Source organism: Microcaecilia unicolor, chromosome 4 (genome assembly GCF_901765095.1).
Source record: "Microcaecilia unicolor chromosome 4, aMicUni1.1, whole genome shotgun sequence".
Lineage (NCBI taxonomy): Eukaryota > Metazoa > Chordata > Amphibia > Gymnophiona > Siphonopidae > Microcaecilia > Microcaecilia unicolor.
Genome location: NC_044034.1, coordinates 141,990,210 through 142,005,979, shown reverse-complemented (window position 1 = coordinate 142,005,979; position 15,770 = coordinate 141,990,210). Strand labels below are relative to the sequence as shown.

Genomic DNA, 15,770 nt, shown 5'->3' with positions numbered 1-15,770 from the left:
GCTTACATAGTACCGTAATGGCGTTCGCCAATTCCGGTGTAAACAGTTACACGGTGACGTTATGGTAGGATCAGTTTCAAGTAGAACAACATATTAGGGAATCGTTTAGAGGAAGAGTTACATTATGTTACGTTACGTTACCTCTTTTCTTTTCAAGCTGTTTGTTTCAGTACAGATGTTCACACTTTTTTATTTCAAACTCCAAGCTATTTTCAATTTTGGAAGATTATAAAAACTTACTTATTTCAGAAATTTGTCTTGCAATTTAATAATTAGTATGGATTAGTAGAACTCGACTCTTTAGGCCCTGTTTACTAAGTCGCACTGTAGGTGCGCTAACTTTTTAGCGTGCACTAAAAATTAGCGTGCGCTAACATTAGAGACACCCATAGCACCTACTTCCCATTATAAAATACTAGTGCACCTGAAAATATATGCACTTATAAGCTCATGGGCTATGCATTTGATATATCGCCTTTCTGTGATACATAATATATACAGGTGTAAGCACTTACACCAGCCATAGAGCTGACCTAAGTTCCAGTGATAATGTACATGACTTGCAGTATGAGCGAGTTCTGCCCGCTGTTCATTCAGACTCCAACTATGACTATGTTTAGCTGTAAAATATACAATAATCAGAGATGTGTGGATTTATAGAATCGTGCTTAGGTGGAATTTTAGCATTTACACATGAATATCCACACATATGTACAAATGTGCATTATTCTAATGATTTACATGTATAATTGGTGTATTCCTTCTTTGTATGTAGCCCATTATACCTGTCATAACAGTACATGTCTGTGCTCTATTCCATTTACACCCTGAGAGGCCCTTAGGAGTGAAAAGGACAATATCAGATTGATTTTATAAATTGTATTCATGTGTAAAGCTGGTTTTACAGGCTGAAAGGAGATTTTATAGCATTTCATGCCATATATGCATGTATCAGTACAACGTGCAGTGTCTGTAGATGTTCCCAGGGCCTCAGTTTGGGTGGAACAGAGGCACATTGCAATGTACATATATATTTTATGCAGAAGTGCACCCCCCCACACACACCTTGTTTAGAGCAGGTGTATATTTGAGTGTGAACATTTGCATGCTTACAAAAAGCAGTGAGAGGTGGGGAAGGAATAGGCTTTATCCAGTTACATTACAACACTTATATTCTGCAGTTACCTGCACAGGTAACAGGGCCATTATGTCAAGCAGTGCTGAATTGTGACATTTCAGTTCCAGCTCATCACACAGCACTTTATCAAACCAGTTCAATGGGTCCAAATTACATCAGCTGATAACAAAACCTATTCTGTTTGCCTTAGAGGATTAACTAGGTCATTATATACTTAAAAATCTTCTCCAGACACACCTTAAAAGAGGAGGAGAGAACCGTGTCATCACTGGCACACGCCTGACCAGAGCTGGAAGATTCATGTGGAAGAGAGGGCTGGCTCAGTCAGTAACAGGACACAGACTCCATCTGCACAGATAATCGCAGGCTGCACTGCTTTGAATTGGGTCACGATATTCTTATTTTAACCCAGACTTATCTTCTTATGCCTCCAGGGTTTTTCTCTTCTACGTTTATTATGTGTTCTTTTCAAATTATATTTATTTATTTAAAATATTTATAAACAGCTCTGTCCAATCGCCCTAGGCAGTGTACAACATAGGAATGTACATAATTATTAAATTATATCTGATTTCCACGTTTGTGGCTTCCACTTTCATTGTATTGAGTTTATTTTTCTTTGGTTGGTCTGAGAGCTGCAGCTGTATTTTTGAACAGTAGCAGGTTTGATTTAACAGAAACCCTTCCACCCCAAACAAACCAATTGCTAGAATAAAGTGTAAAACAAGAAGGCTTTAAAAAGACAGCATATATTTTCCTTTAACCGCAAGCTGGTTGCTGGAACAGATGTTCTCTAAACCACTTTCAAAATATCCCTTGGGCACATTTCAGAAATATTGCTGATGACCACTTTAATTGCTTTGTTACCATAAAAACGCACAGATTTACTTAGGGCCCTGTTTATTAAGGTGCGCTAGTGTTTTTAACGCGTATACAAAATTTGCACTCGCTAACTGTGTAGGTGCCCATAGGAATATTGTGGGCACCTACACAGTTAGCACACGTTAATGGTTAGTGCGCACTAAAAACGCTAACACGCCTCTAGCGTGGCTTAGTAAACAGGACCCTTCGTTACAAAGGGTAAAAAATGTAAATTTGTTTACAAGCTATAATGCGCTTAAGGTCTTTGCATTCAGGGCATGTTATACGTGTCAAATTCATTCAGTGGATTGTGTTACCTCGTTAATTGTTTTACCCCATGCAAAAATTCCTTCTTCTGCTCTGCCCCCATTCAAGTAAACGAGGACTCGCTTTGTTGCTGGTTGACTGTACAGTGATTTCTGAGTAGTGGGTGTCTTTACTAAGGCTGAATGATGCTTTTTAAGTTGTACTGTTTCAACTTCTGACAGGTATGTCTAGTGAAAAAAACATGACAAGGCCATTAAGCCAGCCCATCTGTGTAATTATTGCAGAACTAAACAAAAATTATGTACAGGTGTTTTAACAATAGCTAGAAAGGACAGTTAAAAGAAATCCGTTAACTATAGCATTAATGTAAAGAGGGTGATACACAAGTTGCTCACAAACAGGAAAATGTCAAATAGAATGTGTTATGTCATTAATTTGAACTATTCTGCTTTTTTGCATCTGTTGTTGTTCAACAATGGATCTCTAATTAAAAAATCAATGATATAAAAAACAAAACCTAAAGGGTTACATATGTATTTGCATGTCAAGTGGTGCTTAGAAGGCAACTCTGGCTGTATCAGCTAGAGCCGGGGCTGGACTGGCTTGTACTGTCTGAGTCCTGCATATAGCAATCCGGTTTAGGACGGGCTGTAGAGAGCTTCAATGGAAACTTTTACAGTCTGTGTCCTACATATGACAAGACGGATTTGGATAGGCTGGAGTGGGATTTGACAGCTATCCAGTAATTGGAACATAAGGACAGAGACGGGCAGACTTCTATGGTCTATGTCCCTGAAACAATAAAGGAAGACCATGATCAAGTATACAACCTTGAATTGAGAATGAATGAGACTGTTGGGCAGACTGGATGGATCATTCAGGTCTTTATCTGCTGTCACTTACTACAGAGCTCATTTGCAAAAAAGTGGCATAAATCTGCATTTGGACGTTTTTCTCACAAAAATGTCCAAATAGGTATTTTCAAAACCAATTTTTAGACGTTTTTCTATGAGGTCCGTCAGAAGTGCGTTCAAATCAGAAGGAGGTGTGTCAGGGGTGTGTTAAGGGCTAGATCTAGGCTTTACTAACACTTGGACATTTTTCAGTTATAATGGAACAAAACAAAACTGCCCAGGATGAAAACTAAGACATTTTGAGCTAGACCTGTTTTTATAACAAACTAGTAAAAAAGCCCCGTTTGTGATGCAAATGAAACGGGGGCTAGCAAGGTTTTCTTCAGAGTGTGCATGTGGGAGTGTGTGTCCCTGCCCTCTCTCCCTCCCCCTCCCCCCTCCCAGTCCTGTCCTTCAGTGTTAAGTTTCCTGCTGTTCTGTGTTTTTGTTACAGAGAGAGTGAGGGCATCTCTCTCCCCTCCCCCCTCTGAGTCCTTCACTGTGTGAGATTTCGTGCTGTGCTGTTTTCCTTCACTCATGGGGAAACCGGATATCTCTGGCGCTTCACACTTCCGGCTGGAGGCTTCATAGAACGTTGGTCTTGCCTTTTATATATATAGATAAGGCACAAAAAGGTGCCATAAATGACCAGATGACCACTGAAGGGAATCAGAGATGACCTCTCCTTACTCCCCCAGTGGTCATTAACCCCTCCTACCCCCAAAAAATGTGATTTAAAACATTACTTGCCAGCCTCAGATGTTATACTCAGGTCCATTAGAACAGCATGCAGGTCCCTGAAGTAGTCTAGTGTTGGGTGCAGTGCACTGAAGACAGGTGGACCCAGGCCCATACCTCCCCCTATCTGTTACACTTGTGGAGGATACTGTGAGCCCTTCAAAACTCACCAGAAACCCACTGTACCCATATATAGGTGCCCCCTTCACACTTAAGGGCTATGGTACTGGTGTACAGTTAGGGGTAGTGGGTTTTGGGGGGGGGGGGGGCTCATCAGTCAAGATAAGGGAGTAATGGTGAGATGTGTACCTGGGAACATTTTAATAAGTCCACTGCAGTGCTCCTTAGGATGTTCTATTGCTTTCCTGGGATGTCTGGGGGACCAGTCTACTAAAAATGCTGGCTCCTCCTACATCCCAATGGCTTGATTTTGTGCATTTTGCACTTGGACTTTGTTTTGAAAAGGGACCAAAAAAACAAAATGTCCAAATCACAAAACTTTGTTCAAAACAGAATTTTTAAAAAAAGATAGACATTTTTTGAAAATGGCCTTCTTTCCTATTCAGGTTTTGGATGTTTTTTTGCAAACCGTCCAAAGTCAGAATTAGATATATCGAAAATGTTCCTCTATGCTACTTTGAACCCATTTGCAAAACATGCAAAATCTCTGAGCTCAGAAGTAAAGTAAATCAGTCTATTAGAAATTCAGCAAAAAGTTAATTTCATGTAGAAAATCTCACTAATGGTTAAGTTCTCATAAAATTTAGCTACTCAGGGCACTGCAGTTAAGATCATTTGCAAGATAGTGATCTCATGAAGCGTTTTGCATACAATTCATCATGGGAGTCACTTGCTTATTAAACAAATAGCCCAGCGCCATAAGAAAAACATCTTGCAATACTGAACTATTCCTATAGAGAATTTGTGAATTAGAACATTAGTCTGCAAGTCTGCCATTGATATTTCCACTTTATCCCTTATGAATCTATTCAGGGAGCTACTGAGAATTCCAGGAATGTCATATCCTCAGCATTTTGACATGAGATTTAACAATAGGTAATCTTTATTACCAAACAGTAGCTATAAGTGATACAAGAAGTGCTACACCTGGGTCCTCCTTCCACAGCTGAAATACAACTGGAGCAGAATTTTAGAAAGGACAATCAACTTATTTATTTATTAGGATTTATTTACCGCCTTTTTGAAGGAGTTCACTCAAGGCGGTGTACAGTAAGAATAGATCAAACATGAGCAATAGGCAATTACAGCAGTAAAAATATTCAAAAATAATACAAAGTATGGCATGGTATACTAGCAACATCAACACAATACATAATAGAACATTATAATTGGTAGTGAAGGGTAAGACAAAGTTGTAACATATACATGGGTAAGAAAGTAGGAAGAATTAGAAAGTAAGGTGACTGATTTGAAGAAAGTTGCACATGGAGTGGAGGAGTGGCCTAGTGGTTAGCGTGGTGGACTTTGGTCCTGGGGAACTGGGTTCGATTCCCACTGTAGGCACAGGCAGCTCCTTGTGACTCTGGGCAAGTCACTTAACCCTCCATTGCCCCAGGTACAAATAAGTACCTGTATATAATATGTAAGCCGCATTGAACCTGCTATGAGTGGGAAAGCGCAGGGTACAAATGTAACTAAATAAATAAATAAAAATGGAGGAGTGGATAAACATGTCCCGCTGCAGTATGTGCAGCCCGAGTCACTCGTGTGTGTGTGTCTGTGTGAGTGAGACTAACAAGTTAGTTACTTCTTCCATTAAAGGCTTGGTTGAAGAGCCAAGCTTTCACCTGCTTCCTGAAGTAGAGGTAGTCTTGTGTTAAGCAACGCCTTTCAGGCAATGCATTCCAGAGTGTGGTGGCTACTCCAGAAAAGGCTCGCTTGCGGGTATATCATTGTGTAATGTCTTTTGGAGTGGGTGTAGTTAGTGAAAGTCCTTGGGATGACCTTAGTGTCCTTGGCGGTGTGTGGAGGATCATCCTATTCTTTAGATAATCAGGGCCATTTCCTTTCAGGGCCTTGAAGATCAAACATAGAGTTTTAAATTTAGCCCTGTATTGTACTGGTAGCCAATTAAGTTTTTGTAAAAATGGTGTGATGTGGTCACGTCACTTGTAACCTTCTATGAGTCTTGCTGCTGCATTCTGAATCAACTGGAGCTGGTGCAGGCCCTTTGTAGTCAGACCATTGTATAGTGTATTGCAGCAATCCAGTCTTGATGTTACCATGGCATGCACAACTGGGATAAGATTTACCTTCTCGATGTAAGGAGAGAGGCAGCGTAGCTATCGCAAATAGTAGAAGCAGCTCTTGAAGGTTGCTTTGATTTGGGGAATCAGAGAAAGTGTTGAATCTAGCTGTATTCCAAGGTTCCTGAATTGTGATTTGAGGGGGAGTTCATACTTCCCAAAAGGGATTTTGATGTCAGGTATGTATCCACTTGTGTTAGGGACCCAGAGAAGCTCGGTTTTACTTGGGTTCAGGCAAAGTTTGTTGAGTTTAGCCCATTCTTGAATTGATGTTAGACAGGTCATCAGTTTATTCAAGGCTGTAGGTAAGTCAGGTTCAATGGGTATGAGTAGCTGCACATCATCCGCATAGATGTAGAACTGAGTGTCCACTGACCGAATCAGCTCAGCTAGTGGCTTGAGGTAGATATTGAACAGAATAGGTGACAGTATCGATCTTTGTAGTACCCTGCAGGTCAATGTCCATGGTGGTGATGAATTGTTGCCAAGCATTATGGATTGTTGCCTGTCTGATAGAGAGGATCTGAACCAGGCAAGTACTGTTCCATTGAAACCTGTTTCTGTCAGTCGTGCTAGCAAGATATCATCATCCACAGTGTCAAAAGCTGCTGAGAAATCTAGCAGTACTAACATCGAGGCAAATCCCTTGTCTCAGTTTCTGTGAAGATCATCTAGCAGGGATACGAGAATCGTTTCTGTTCCATAACCGGGTCTGAATCCAGATTGACATGGATCTAGCCAGTTACTCTTTTCTAGCCATTCATTAAGTTGAACATAGACTGTTTGTTCTATGAGTTTCCCTAGAAACAGGATGTTGGATACTGGCCTGTAACTTTCAAGTTTGTCCTGGTCAAGGTTGTTTTTCTTCAGCAGAGGGTGAACCACTGCCCTTTTTAATGTTGTTGGTACTTGCCCATTATAAAGAGAGGTGTTCACAATTTTTGTGGCACCTTCTACAAGGCCCATACTTGCCTGCTGCACTATCTTTGATGGGCAGGGATCGAGGGGGCAGGTAGTTGGTCAAAGGTCTCTTAGAATTTTGTCAAGGGTCTCTTCTGTCATTAGGTTAAAAGTGTTCCATCTGTCTCTGTTTGGCGGGGGCAAGTCTGTGCACCCCTGGTTGACTGGTTGGGCACTGGGTGGGATTGCCTGTAAATCCTGGTGGATACTTTTAATTTTGTTGGCAAAGTATGCAGCAAAATCATTTCAGTTCAGTTTAAACTGGGCAGGCTGGTTCTGTTGTGGGGGTTGCAGTAGGCTGTTTACTATACTGAACAGCTGCTTGGTTGAATTGCAGCCTGTGCAATGCATTGAGAGAAATGTCAGACCTAATAGACTTACCACCCAGGAATGCTAAAACATCATCCCGCACATTCCTAAATCTTCACTTCCCTAACTGTAAAGGTCTAAAATACAAGCTAACGCATGCGTCAACCTTTTCCTACCAGAGCACACAATTCTGGAACGCGCTGCCGCGCAACTTAAAAATGATCTATGAACGAACTAAGACCCATCTCTTTAGCAAAGCATACCACAAAGACCAACAAATATGAACTCCTATACTTATATTCAGAATTGCCTTTTTACTTGTTAACCTACTATTAAGTTCCATCATTATCATGTTACCCAATATCTCTCTATTATACTAAATGTATGTTTTCTTATATATTGCCACTATTCATGATATATTGTAAGCCACATTGAGCCTGCAAAGAGGTGGGGAAATGTGGGATACAAATGCAATAAATAAATAAATAAAATACTGATTTTTGGTTGCTGTTAAGGCTTGGTGGTAATTTGCCATGTGCTTCCTGCAGTTTAGCCTGTCTTCATCCAGGTGAGATTTGCACCATCTCCTTTCCAGTTTTCGTCCTTCGCGTTTAAGGATCCGAAATTCTGGAGAAAACCAAGGTGAGCGTTTGTGAGTGGGGCATAAGACCTTTTTTAGTGGTGCTGTTTTCTCTAAGGTCTTGGCTAAGTGTGTATTCCAGATGTCAACTTGTTCTGACAGTGTTGTCTTTTCATCTACATGTGGATAGCCAAAGGCCTCTAGAAAATTCTCAGCGGTCAGCTTTTTTTTGTCTCTGATCTCCTTCCAAACTCTGGGAGGTGCCATTTGTTTCAGGTGGTCACTTAGGGAAAAGTTAATTAGAAAATGGTCTGACCATGATAGGGGTGTTATTTTAATACTGTTATCCCAGAATTCTGGGATATCTGCCCTTTTTGTAGAATACCAGGTCTAGTATGTGACCCTTTTCATGGGTTGGAGAATTGATCACCTGTGTAAATTCTAGTGCTGTCAGTGTCCAGAAAGGCAGCTGTGGTGATATCTGGGGTTTTGATGTGTAGATTGAAGTCTCCCGTCATTACCAGCCTAGGGTAATTCAGGGTCACTTGAGTAATCAGGTTTAGTAGTTCTTGCACAGATAATGTGTTGTTATGAGGTGCTCTATAAACCATGAGCAGCCAGATTGGTTTCTCCTCTTCAAGTTGGATTAAAAGAGATTCTGATTAATGTAGCTGGGGGATGGATATTCTGTGCAGTTTGATTGTGTCCCGAATCAAGACTGCTACCCCTATACCGTGTCTTCCAGGTCTTGGTTGATGTTCGATGCTGAAACCTGTTGGGCATAGTTCAGCCAGTGGTAAACCCCCACTTTCATCTAGCCAGGTTTCACTTATTCCTAGGATGTAAAGATGCTGTTCACTTATGGCATCATGGATCACTGAGGATTTCTTTGCAGCTGATCTGGCATTCACCAGTCCTATAGTTCCCAAGGGTGGTCTGGGGATGTTGTGGGTAGTTTTGGTGTGACAATGAAGTGATCTTTTAAGTACTGTTATGTAAGTGTTTGAACTCTTGCACTTTTGCCTTCTCTTTGGTTTGTTGGGGTTATGGTTTCCTCTCCCACACACCACTGGGATGCTTGCAAAACACATTTTTGTGTCAGAAGCAAGTTAGGTAAAATTTCACTGGGTGGCGCTGCAATCCACTCTTTGGAGTACACCCTGTAGATCAGCAGTCTTCCTAGTTGGCAATGCAGGGTTTAGGCTTTAATAGCTGGAAGAACAGACCTTTTTAAAGTTGTAAATTCAGACCAAGCCTGTGAGATCAAAGTCTTCCATCAAATAGAAAAACAAATGGCTGCACTTACCACTTCTATGTGAAATTCTTGGAGACAGTGCATAAGTTTCCTTTAGTTTTAAGGAATCTAAAAGATTCAGAGTTATAGAAGTAGATTATATAGTTAAAATAAAATTTTAACTCACGGATTGCAGGTATGAACTTTAGAGTTTCTGGTTCTGATATCCTTGGATGGTCCAATTGATGCAGGTTGCTGTAGGCTTTTTCTTTATTTTCCCAGAGGAAGGATAGATGCAAATAAGGATCCAGCTCCAATCTCAGAGCATGAGGAGAGTTATTTAGGGGAGATAAAATTTCCTTTCTCCAGACAAAAATAAATGGAAGAAGTTCCGAGTAAAGTTGAGGACTGGTGCCTCAACATAGACTGAGCAGAAGTCAGTAAACATTTGGGTTGTAAATATGCAGAAAATAAGCAGAAAATGTAGTTATTTAATCTAAGTTGCAGGGCCTGATGTGAACCCAGCCAGCCCTTATGGACGTCCAAGTCTATACGTCAGATATGGAGGTTCAAGTCTCATGTATTTTAGACCAAGATCGGCTGACATCCCACCTGTTCTAAAATGCATGAGAAATGGATGTCCACATTCTGGCTATGTCCAGCATGAATATCCAGTTTACAAACTAAAATGTTCAAACTATGAATGGGGCAAAACAAGGGACATGGTTGTCTGTGGGGCAGCACAGGAATGTCCATATTACAAAATGCAAACTCTCTTCCTAAAACATTTCCACTTATATTAATTATAGAATAACAACTATCATTAAACAATTATTTTAGTATGTGGGGAAACTCTAATATACTCCAGATTAAACAGGGACCTTCATAAGTAAGACTAGAAACCTCTACATTTCACTCATAAGTTTCCAACATCTTCTTCAGTGGTTTAATCATATGTACCTTGTTATTATCTTAATTTTACTATTACTAAACAAGAGCACAAAACAGACTTTTAAACCTTTTGATCATAACAGTAATGGAGACAAAATATATAAATTTATTACTTAAAAAAATTATTAAGTAGTTATTTAGTTGTTATTTTCAATATTATTCCATCACAAAAGCAACCAACCAACGTGATCAAGTTTTGAGCGGGGAGCTCTGTATTGGGTTTGTTCTCTTCATTCATCATTCTTTAATTTTTCCCTAGTAATTCCTATAAGGGGCATATCATACAGTGGCCACACAGACATCCATGTGGAGGATTAGCCTAATGGTTAGAGCAGCCTGCTGGGTCAAGTCCCACAGACAACAGGGCCAACCTGGAGCCACCAGAATGGGATGTCTTGCATAATTCTCCAAAGGACCCTGCAGATCAGTGGCCACGGATGGAAGACATACAGAGGTTCCTGTTGTTGTCAGGGCTGCACCAGGGTGTCAATACTTGCCTCTTTCCTACAACTGAAGAAGTATCACTTTGAATTCTGGTGGGACACTATGATGTTGAATCATGGGAGGCCCCATGCACCTGTAGCTGGAGAACTCCACAGAATTTATTTATTTATGCATTCTTGTATCCCACTGTTATCCAAATTCAGGTTTCGGTTCAAAGTGGATTACAGTTTTCATTTGGTGATATTAGATTTGTGTGTTACATTTATTGTGTAGCGAGGTCATTGATTGCCGCTGTGGTTAGCTGTAGAATTTTTTGAAGAGGTAGGTTTTCAATTCTTTTCTAAATTGTAGATAGTTGGTGATACTTCTTATGGCTTGAGCTCCGCCATTTGGAGCCCAGGTAGCGAAATCCTGCTGTGTAGATGGTTTTGTACATTATGTTTCTGCAGTTGGATAGGTGGAGAAGCAGGTAACTTCTGGTTTCTGGGCTTGCATTTCTTGGAGATAATTTGATAATGTCTTGCATGTATTCAGGTGCCATCCCAAATAGTATCTTGAAAATGAGGGTGCTGGCTTTGAAGAGTAGTCTTGCCTTTATTGGCAACCAGTGCAGTTTTTCGAGTAGAAAAGCAGCTCTTTCATATTTTGACTTTTTGAATATTAGTCTTGCTGCTGTGTTTTGGATGGTTTGTAGTGATTTTAGTGTGCTTTCCTTACATCCTATGTATGCTGTGTTGCAGTAGTCTAAGTGTGATAGTATCGTCGATTGTACCATTATCCTGAATGATTGTCTGGGAGTCTCTTATCCTTCTCAGTTTCTGTAGTCTGTCCCTGTGATATGAACCGCCCAAATTGATAAAAGGTGCTGTTCCACCCATTAGCAGACCAGTCTGCTCCAGGGGTGACTGTGAGTACCATTTGCTTGGTGATATAACCACTGAATGGCACTGTCAGATATCACTCAAACTGCCTTGCCCTAATGATGGGGAAGAAACTGCAGATGTGTTAGGAGAGAGGTTCTTGTCTCTAGGCAACTGATGGACCAAGAAGACACCTCTGCTTAAGTGGACCACACAAGCACATCATCCTTGGAGGCTTGCATCAGTGATCACCACCACCCATTTGGGATAGTCCAAGGGGACCACCTTAAGCAAGTGACTGGGATTGTCCCACCACGCTAATGATCAATAAAGGAAAGTGGGAGGCACATATCAAACTCCTGGAAACAGAGTCCAATGGGACAACCGTACATGTAGTTCCACACCTAGGTCACCACTTCCAAGGCTGCCACCATGGGCACACAGTTTACTCTTTAGAGCCTCTGGCTTGTGCACTGCTCCCACTGCCCCGCTAGGCTCAGGTTCTATGTGTTTTCCTTTTTTCTTTTGACCAACTTTATTCCCCTAGCATCTAGCCAGAGGAATAAAGCTAAAAGCCAATTAGTATGATTAAAGTTCTTTTTTTTTCCTGTTCCTGCAGAGGTCCCAGACAAGAGGGTGGGACTGGGTGAGGGGGGGGGGGGGAGGGATAAGTGAGATCTGTAGGTCCTTGTGGCCCCTGCTGGCAGAGGCCCCACAGGGACCTGTGCCAGCCAGCCTTGCCAAGCATGGGCTTATGGGCTCTGGCTCAGGGCAAGGAGGCATCATTCATAGTAACATAGTAGATGACGGCAGAAAAAGACCTGCACGGTCCATCCAGTCTGCCCAACAAGATAAACTCATATGTGCTACTTTCTGTGTATACCTGGCCTTTTTTTTGTTACATTTGTACCCTGCGCTTTCCCACTCATGGCAGGCTCAATGCGGCTTACATATTGTATACAGGTACTTATTTGTACCTGGGGCAATGGAGGGTTAAGTGACTTGCCCAGAGTCACAAGGAGCTGCCTGTGCCTGAAGTGGGAATTGAACTCAGTTCCTCAGTTCCCCAGGACCAAAGTCTACCACCCTAACCACTAGGCCACTCCTCCACTCCACTTGATTTGTATCTGCCATTTTCAGGGCACAGACCGTAGAAGTCTGCCTAGTACTAGCCCCGCCTCCCACCACGGGCTCTGCCACCCAATCTCCGCTAAGCTTCTGAGGATCCATTCCTTCTGAACAGGATTCCTTTATGTTTATCCCACACATGTTTGCATTCTGTCACCGTTTTCATCGCCACCATGTCCCGCGAGAAGGCATTCCAAGTATCCACCACTCTCTCTGTGAAAAAATACTTCCTGATATTTTTCTTGAGTCTGCCCCCCTTCAATCTCTTTTCATGTCCTCTAGTTCTACCGCCTTCCCATCTACGGAAAAGGTTCGTTTGCAGATTAATACCTTTCAAATATTTGAACGTCTGAATCATATCACCCCTGTTTCTCCTTTCCTGCAGGGTATACATGTTCAGGTCAGCAAGTCTCTCCTCATACGTCTTGTAATGCAAATCCCATACCATTCTTGTAGCTTTTCTTTGCACCGCTTCAATTCTTTTTACATCCTTAGCAAGATACGGCCTCCAAAACTGAACACAAAACTCCAGGTGGGGGCCTCACCAACGACTTATAGAGGGGCATTAAAACCTCTTTTCTTCTGCTGGTCACACCTTTCTGGTCACACTTCTTTCATTCCTCCCTATACATTCACAGATGAAAGAATCCTGCTAATTTAAATATTTTTACTGCCGCAATTGTCTATTGCCTATGTTTGACTTATTCTTGCTGTGCATTGCCTTGGGTAAATTTTCTCAAAAAGGCAGTAAATAAATCCTAATAAGTGCATAAATAAATGAAAAAAATATACAACTAGGGAAAGAGCCATGGAGGGGCATAATCGAACGGGGACGACCATCTCTAAGGACGTCCCCGTGAATGGGCGGGGCATCCCGTATTATCGAAATAAAATGGGCGTCCATCTTTCGTTTCGATAATATGGTCGGGGAAGCCCAAATCTCAACATTAAGGTCGACCTTAGAGATGGTCATCCCCGGTTTTTGGCGGTAATAGAAACCAAGGACGCCCATCTCAAAAACAACCAAATCCAAGCATTTGGTTGTGGTAGGAACCAGCATTCGTAGTGCACTGGTCCCCCTCACATGCCAGGACACCAACCGGGCACCCTAGGGGGCAGACTTCACAAACTGCTCCCAGGTGCATAGCTCCCTTACCTTCGGTGCTGAGCCCCCCAAAACCCCCCCAAAACTGTACACCACTACCATAGCCCTTAGGGATGAAGGGGGGCACCTACATGTGGGTACAGTGGGTTTCGGGTGGGTTTTGGAGGGCTCACATTTACCACCACAAGTGTAACAGGTGTGGGGGGGGATGGGCCTGGGTCCGCCTGCCTGAAGTGCACTGCACCCACTAAAAACTGCTCCAGGGACCTGCATACTGCTGTGATGGAGCTGGGTATGACATTTGAGGCTGGCATAGAGGCTGGCAAAAAATGTTTAAAAATTTTTTTGGGGGGTGGGAGGGGGTTGGTGACCTCTGGGGGAGTAAGGGGAGGTCATCCCTGATTCTCTCCGGTGGTCATCTGGTCAGTTTGGGCACCTTTTCGAGGCTTGGTCGTGAAAAAAAAGGGACCAAGTAAAGTCGGCCAAATGCTTGTAAGGGATGCCCTTCTTTTTTCCACTATCAGCCGAGGACGCCCATCTCTTAACCATGCCCCCGTCCCGCCTTCGCTAAGCTGCCAACACACCCCTGTGAACTTTGGTCGTCCCCGCGACGGAAAGCAGTTGAGGATGCCCAAAATCGGCTTTCGATTATGCCGATTTGGGCGACCCTGGGAGAAGGACGCCCATCTCCCAATTTGTGTCAAAAGATGGGCACCCTTCTCTTTCAATTATGCCCCTGATGGTCTACACCCTGGGGGTTCTGCCCCCATTTGCATGGATGCAGGCTGCTTGTTGTTTATGTATATATGTTAAGCATTGTCTGTAACAGATTACATTGCCTGTATCTTTAAATAAGGTTGTTGTGCCCTTGAACTGCAAATCCCTGTAATCCTGTCGTTCTCTATGATGGGCTCTTTCAGAGCACATGACAGTTCCCCATGTCTCTGAGCTTGCTGGGCAAGTTGCTCCCCCTTTCTCTCTCCAGTGGGTGTGTAAGAGTTAGTCTGCAGCATATCTCCTCTGTGAACTGAAACTGCCTATGCTGTATTTTGCTGTATGACACCTCCCCCCTAAGCTATGGTGATGCTATCAAGATTTTATCAGTGTAAAAGTATAAACAGCATCACTCTCAGCGTGTTGTTGAATTACTCCTAGTTTCTCTTTTGCTTGAGAGAGAGCTGGTGAAGAGCAGGCTCCCAGTTTGCAAGGTAAAGGTCTTGTCCAGCACATCTGAAGTGTAAGTTATTTTTCCTTGTTTGATTAAAGAAGATTTTGGTTCAAGATTTCTGAGTCTTCTCATAGTGATGTTCTATGCTCTGGTTTAAACTACATGGCAATCACCTCATTGAAAGGGCGGAACACTGGGATCTCCACCAGGCAAGGGACTTGACTGGGAGAGATGCAAGCTGTGGATTGCACCTAGGGAAGTCAGACTTGCATCACCTACTGCACCAGCCCAACCTTCACCATCTGCTGGAGGTAGAGAAATACTGGAAAGTTCCAGGTTTTACTAGCCCCATCTGCTGGTAGAGGTTGCAACCCATTGGTCTGAACTGGTCTAGAAGGATGAAAAGGAATGTCGAATATAATACATTAATAAATGCTTACATTCATAGCATGAAAAGCGCATGTGTGTGTGTATTGGGGGGGCGGTGGGGTGGTGTCTCTTTTTATTCTTTCTAACCCAAGAAAAGTTAGAAAGAGTTATACAAAAGGGGTTGAGAATTTCTCTTCTTCTGTTTCTCTGAAGGCAAAATAACAGTCCAAAAATGTAATAGGATGTGATAAAATTTGGCATGTGGCAAAATATTGAGCTCAAGATCAGCAAAATTGGCCGTGAACTCCAAAGAAATAAGCTCTCCCACAAATGGCCCACAAAAACACACACCACCCCACAAACTACTCCCACCCCTATATATTAACTCCTTTCCCCAGCTGTCTCAGTGTTCTGCAAACTGCTCCAACCACAAAAACTATCCCTAATGACTGCCCCACCATCCCCAAAATTACTCCTTCAACTCCCTGCACCCATAAA

The 15,770-nt window shown here is 42.3% G+C and overlaps 1 protein-coding gene across 2 annotated transcripts in view; it reads right to left on the bottom strand.

Moving 5' to 3' along the window:
- The window catches only part of DCDC1 (doublecortin domain containing 1), a 556,169-nt gene that overhangs the window by 21,036 nt on the left and 519,363 nt on the right, over positions 1-15,770 (bottom strand). For both annotated transcript variants that reach the window (XM_030200682.1, XM_030200683.1), the window contains one exon: positions 2,317-2,493. In XM_030200682.1, the coding sequence (XP_030056542.1) occupies positions 2,317-2,493 (177 nt within the window). The remainder of the gene's footprint in view (positions 1-2,316; positions 2,494-15,770) is intronic.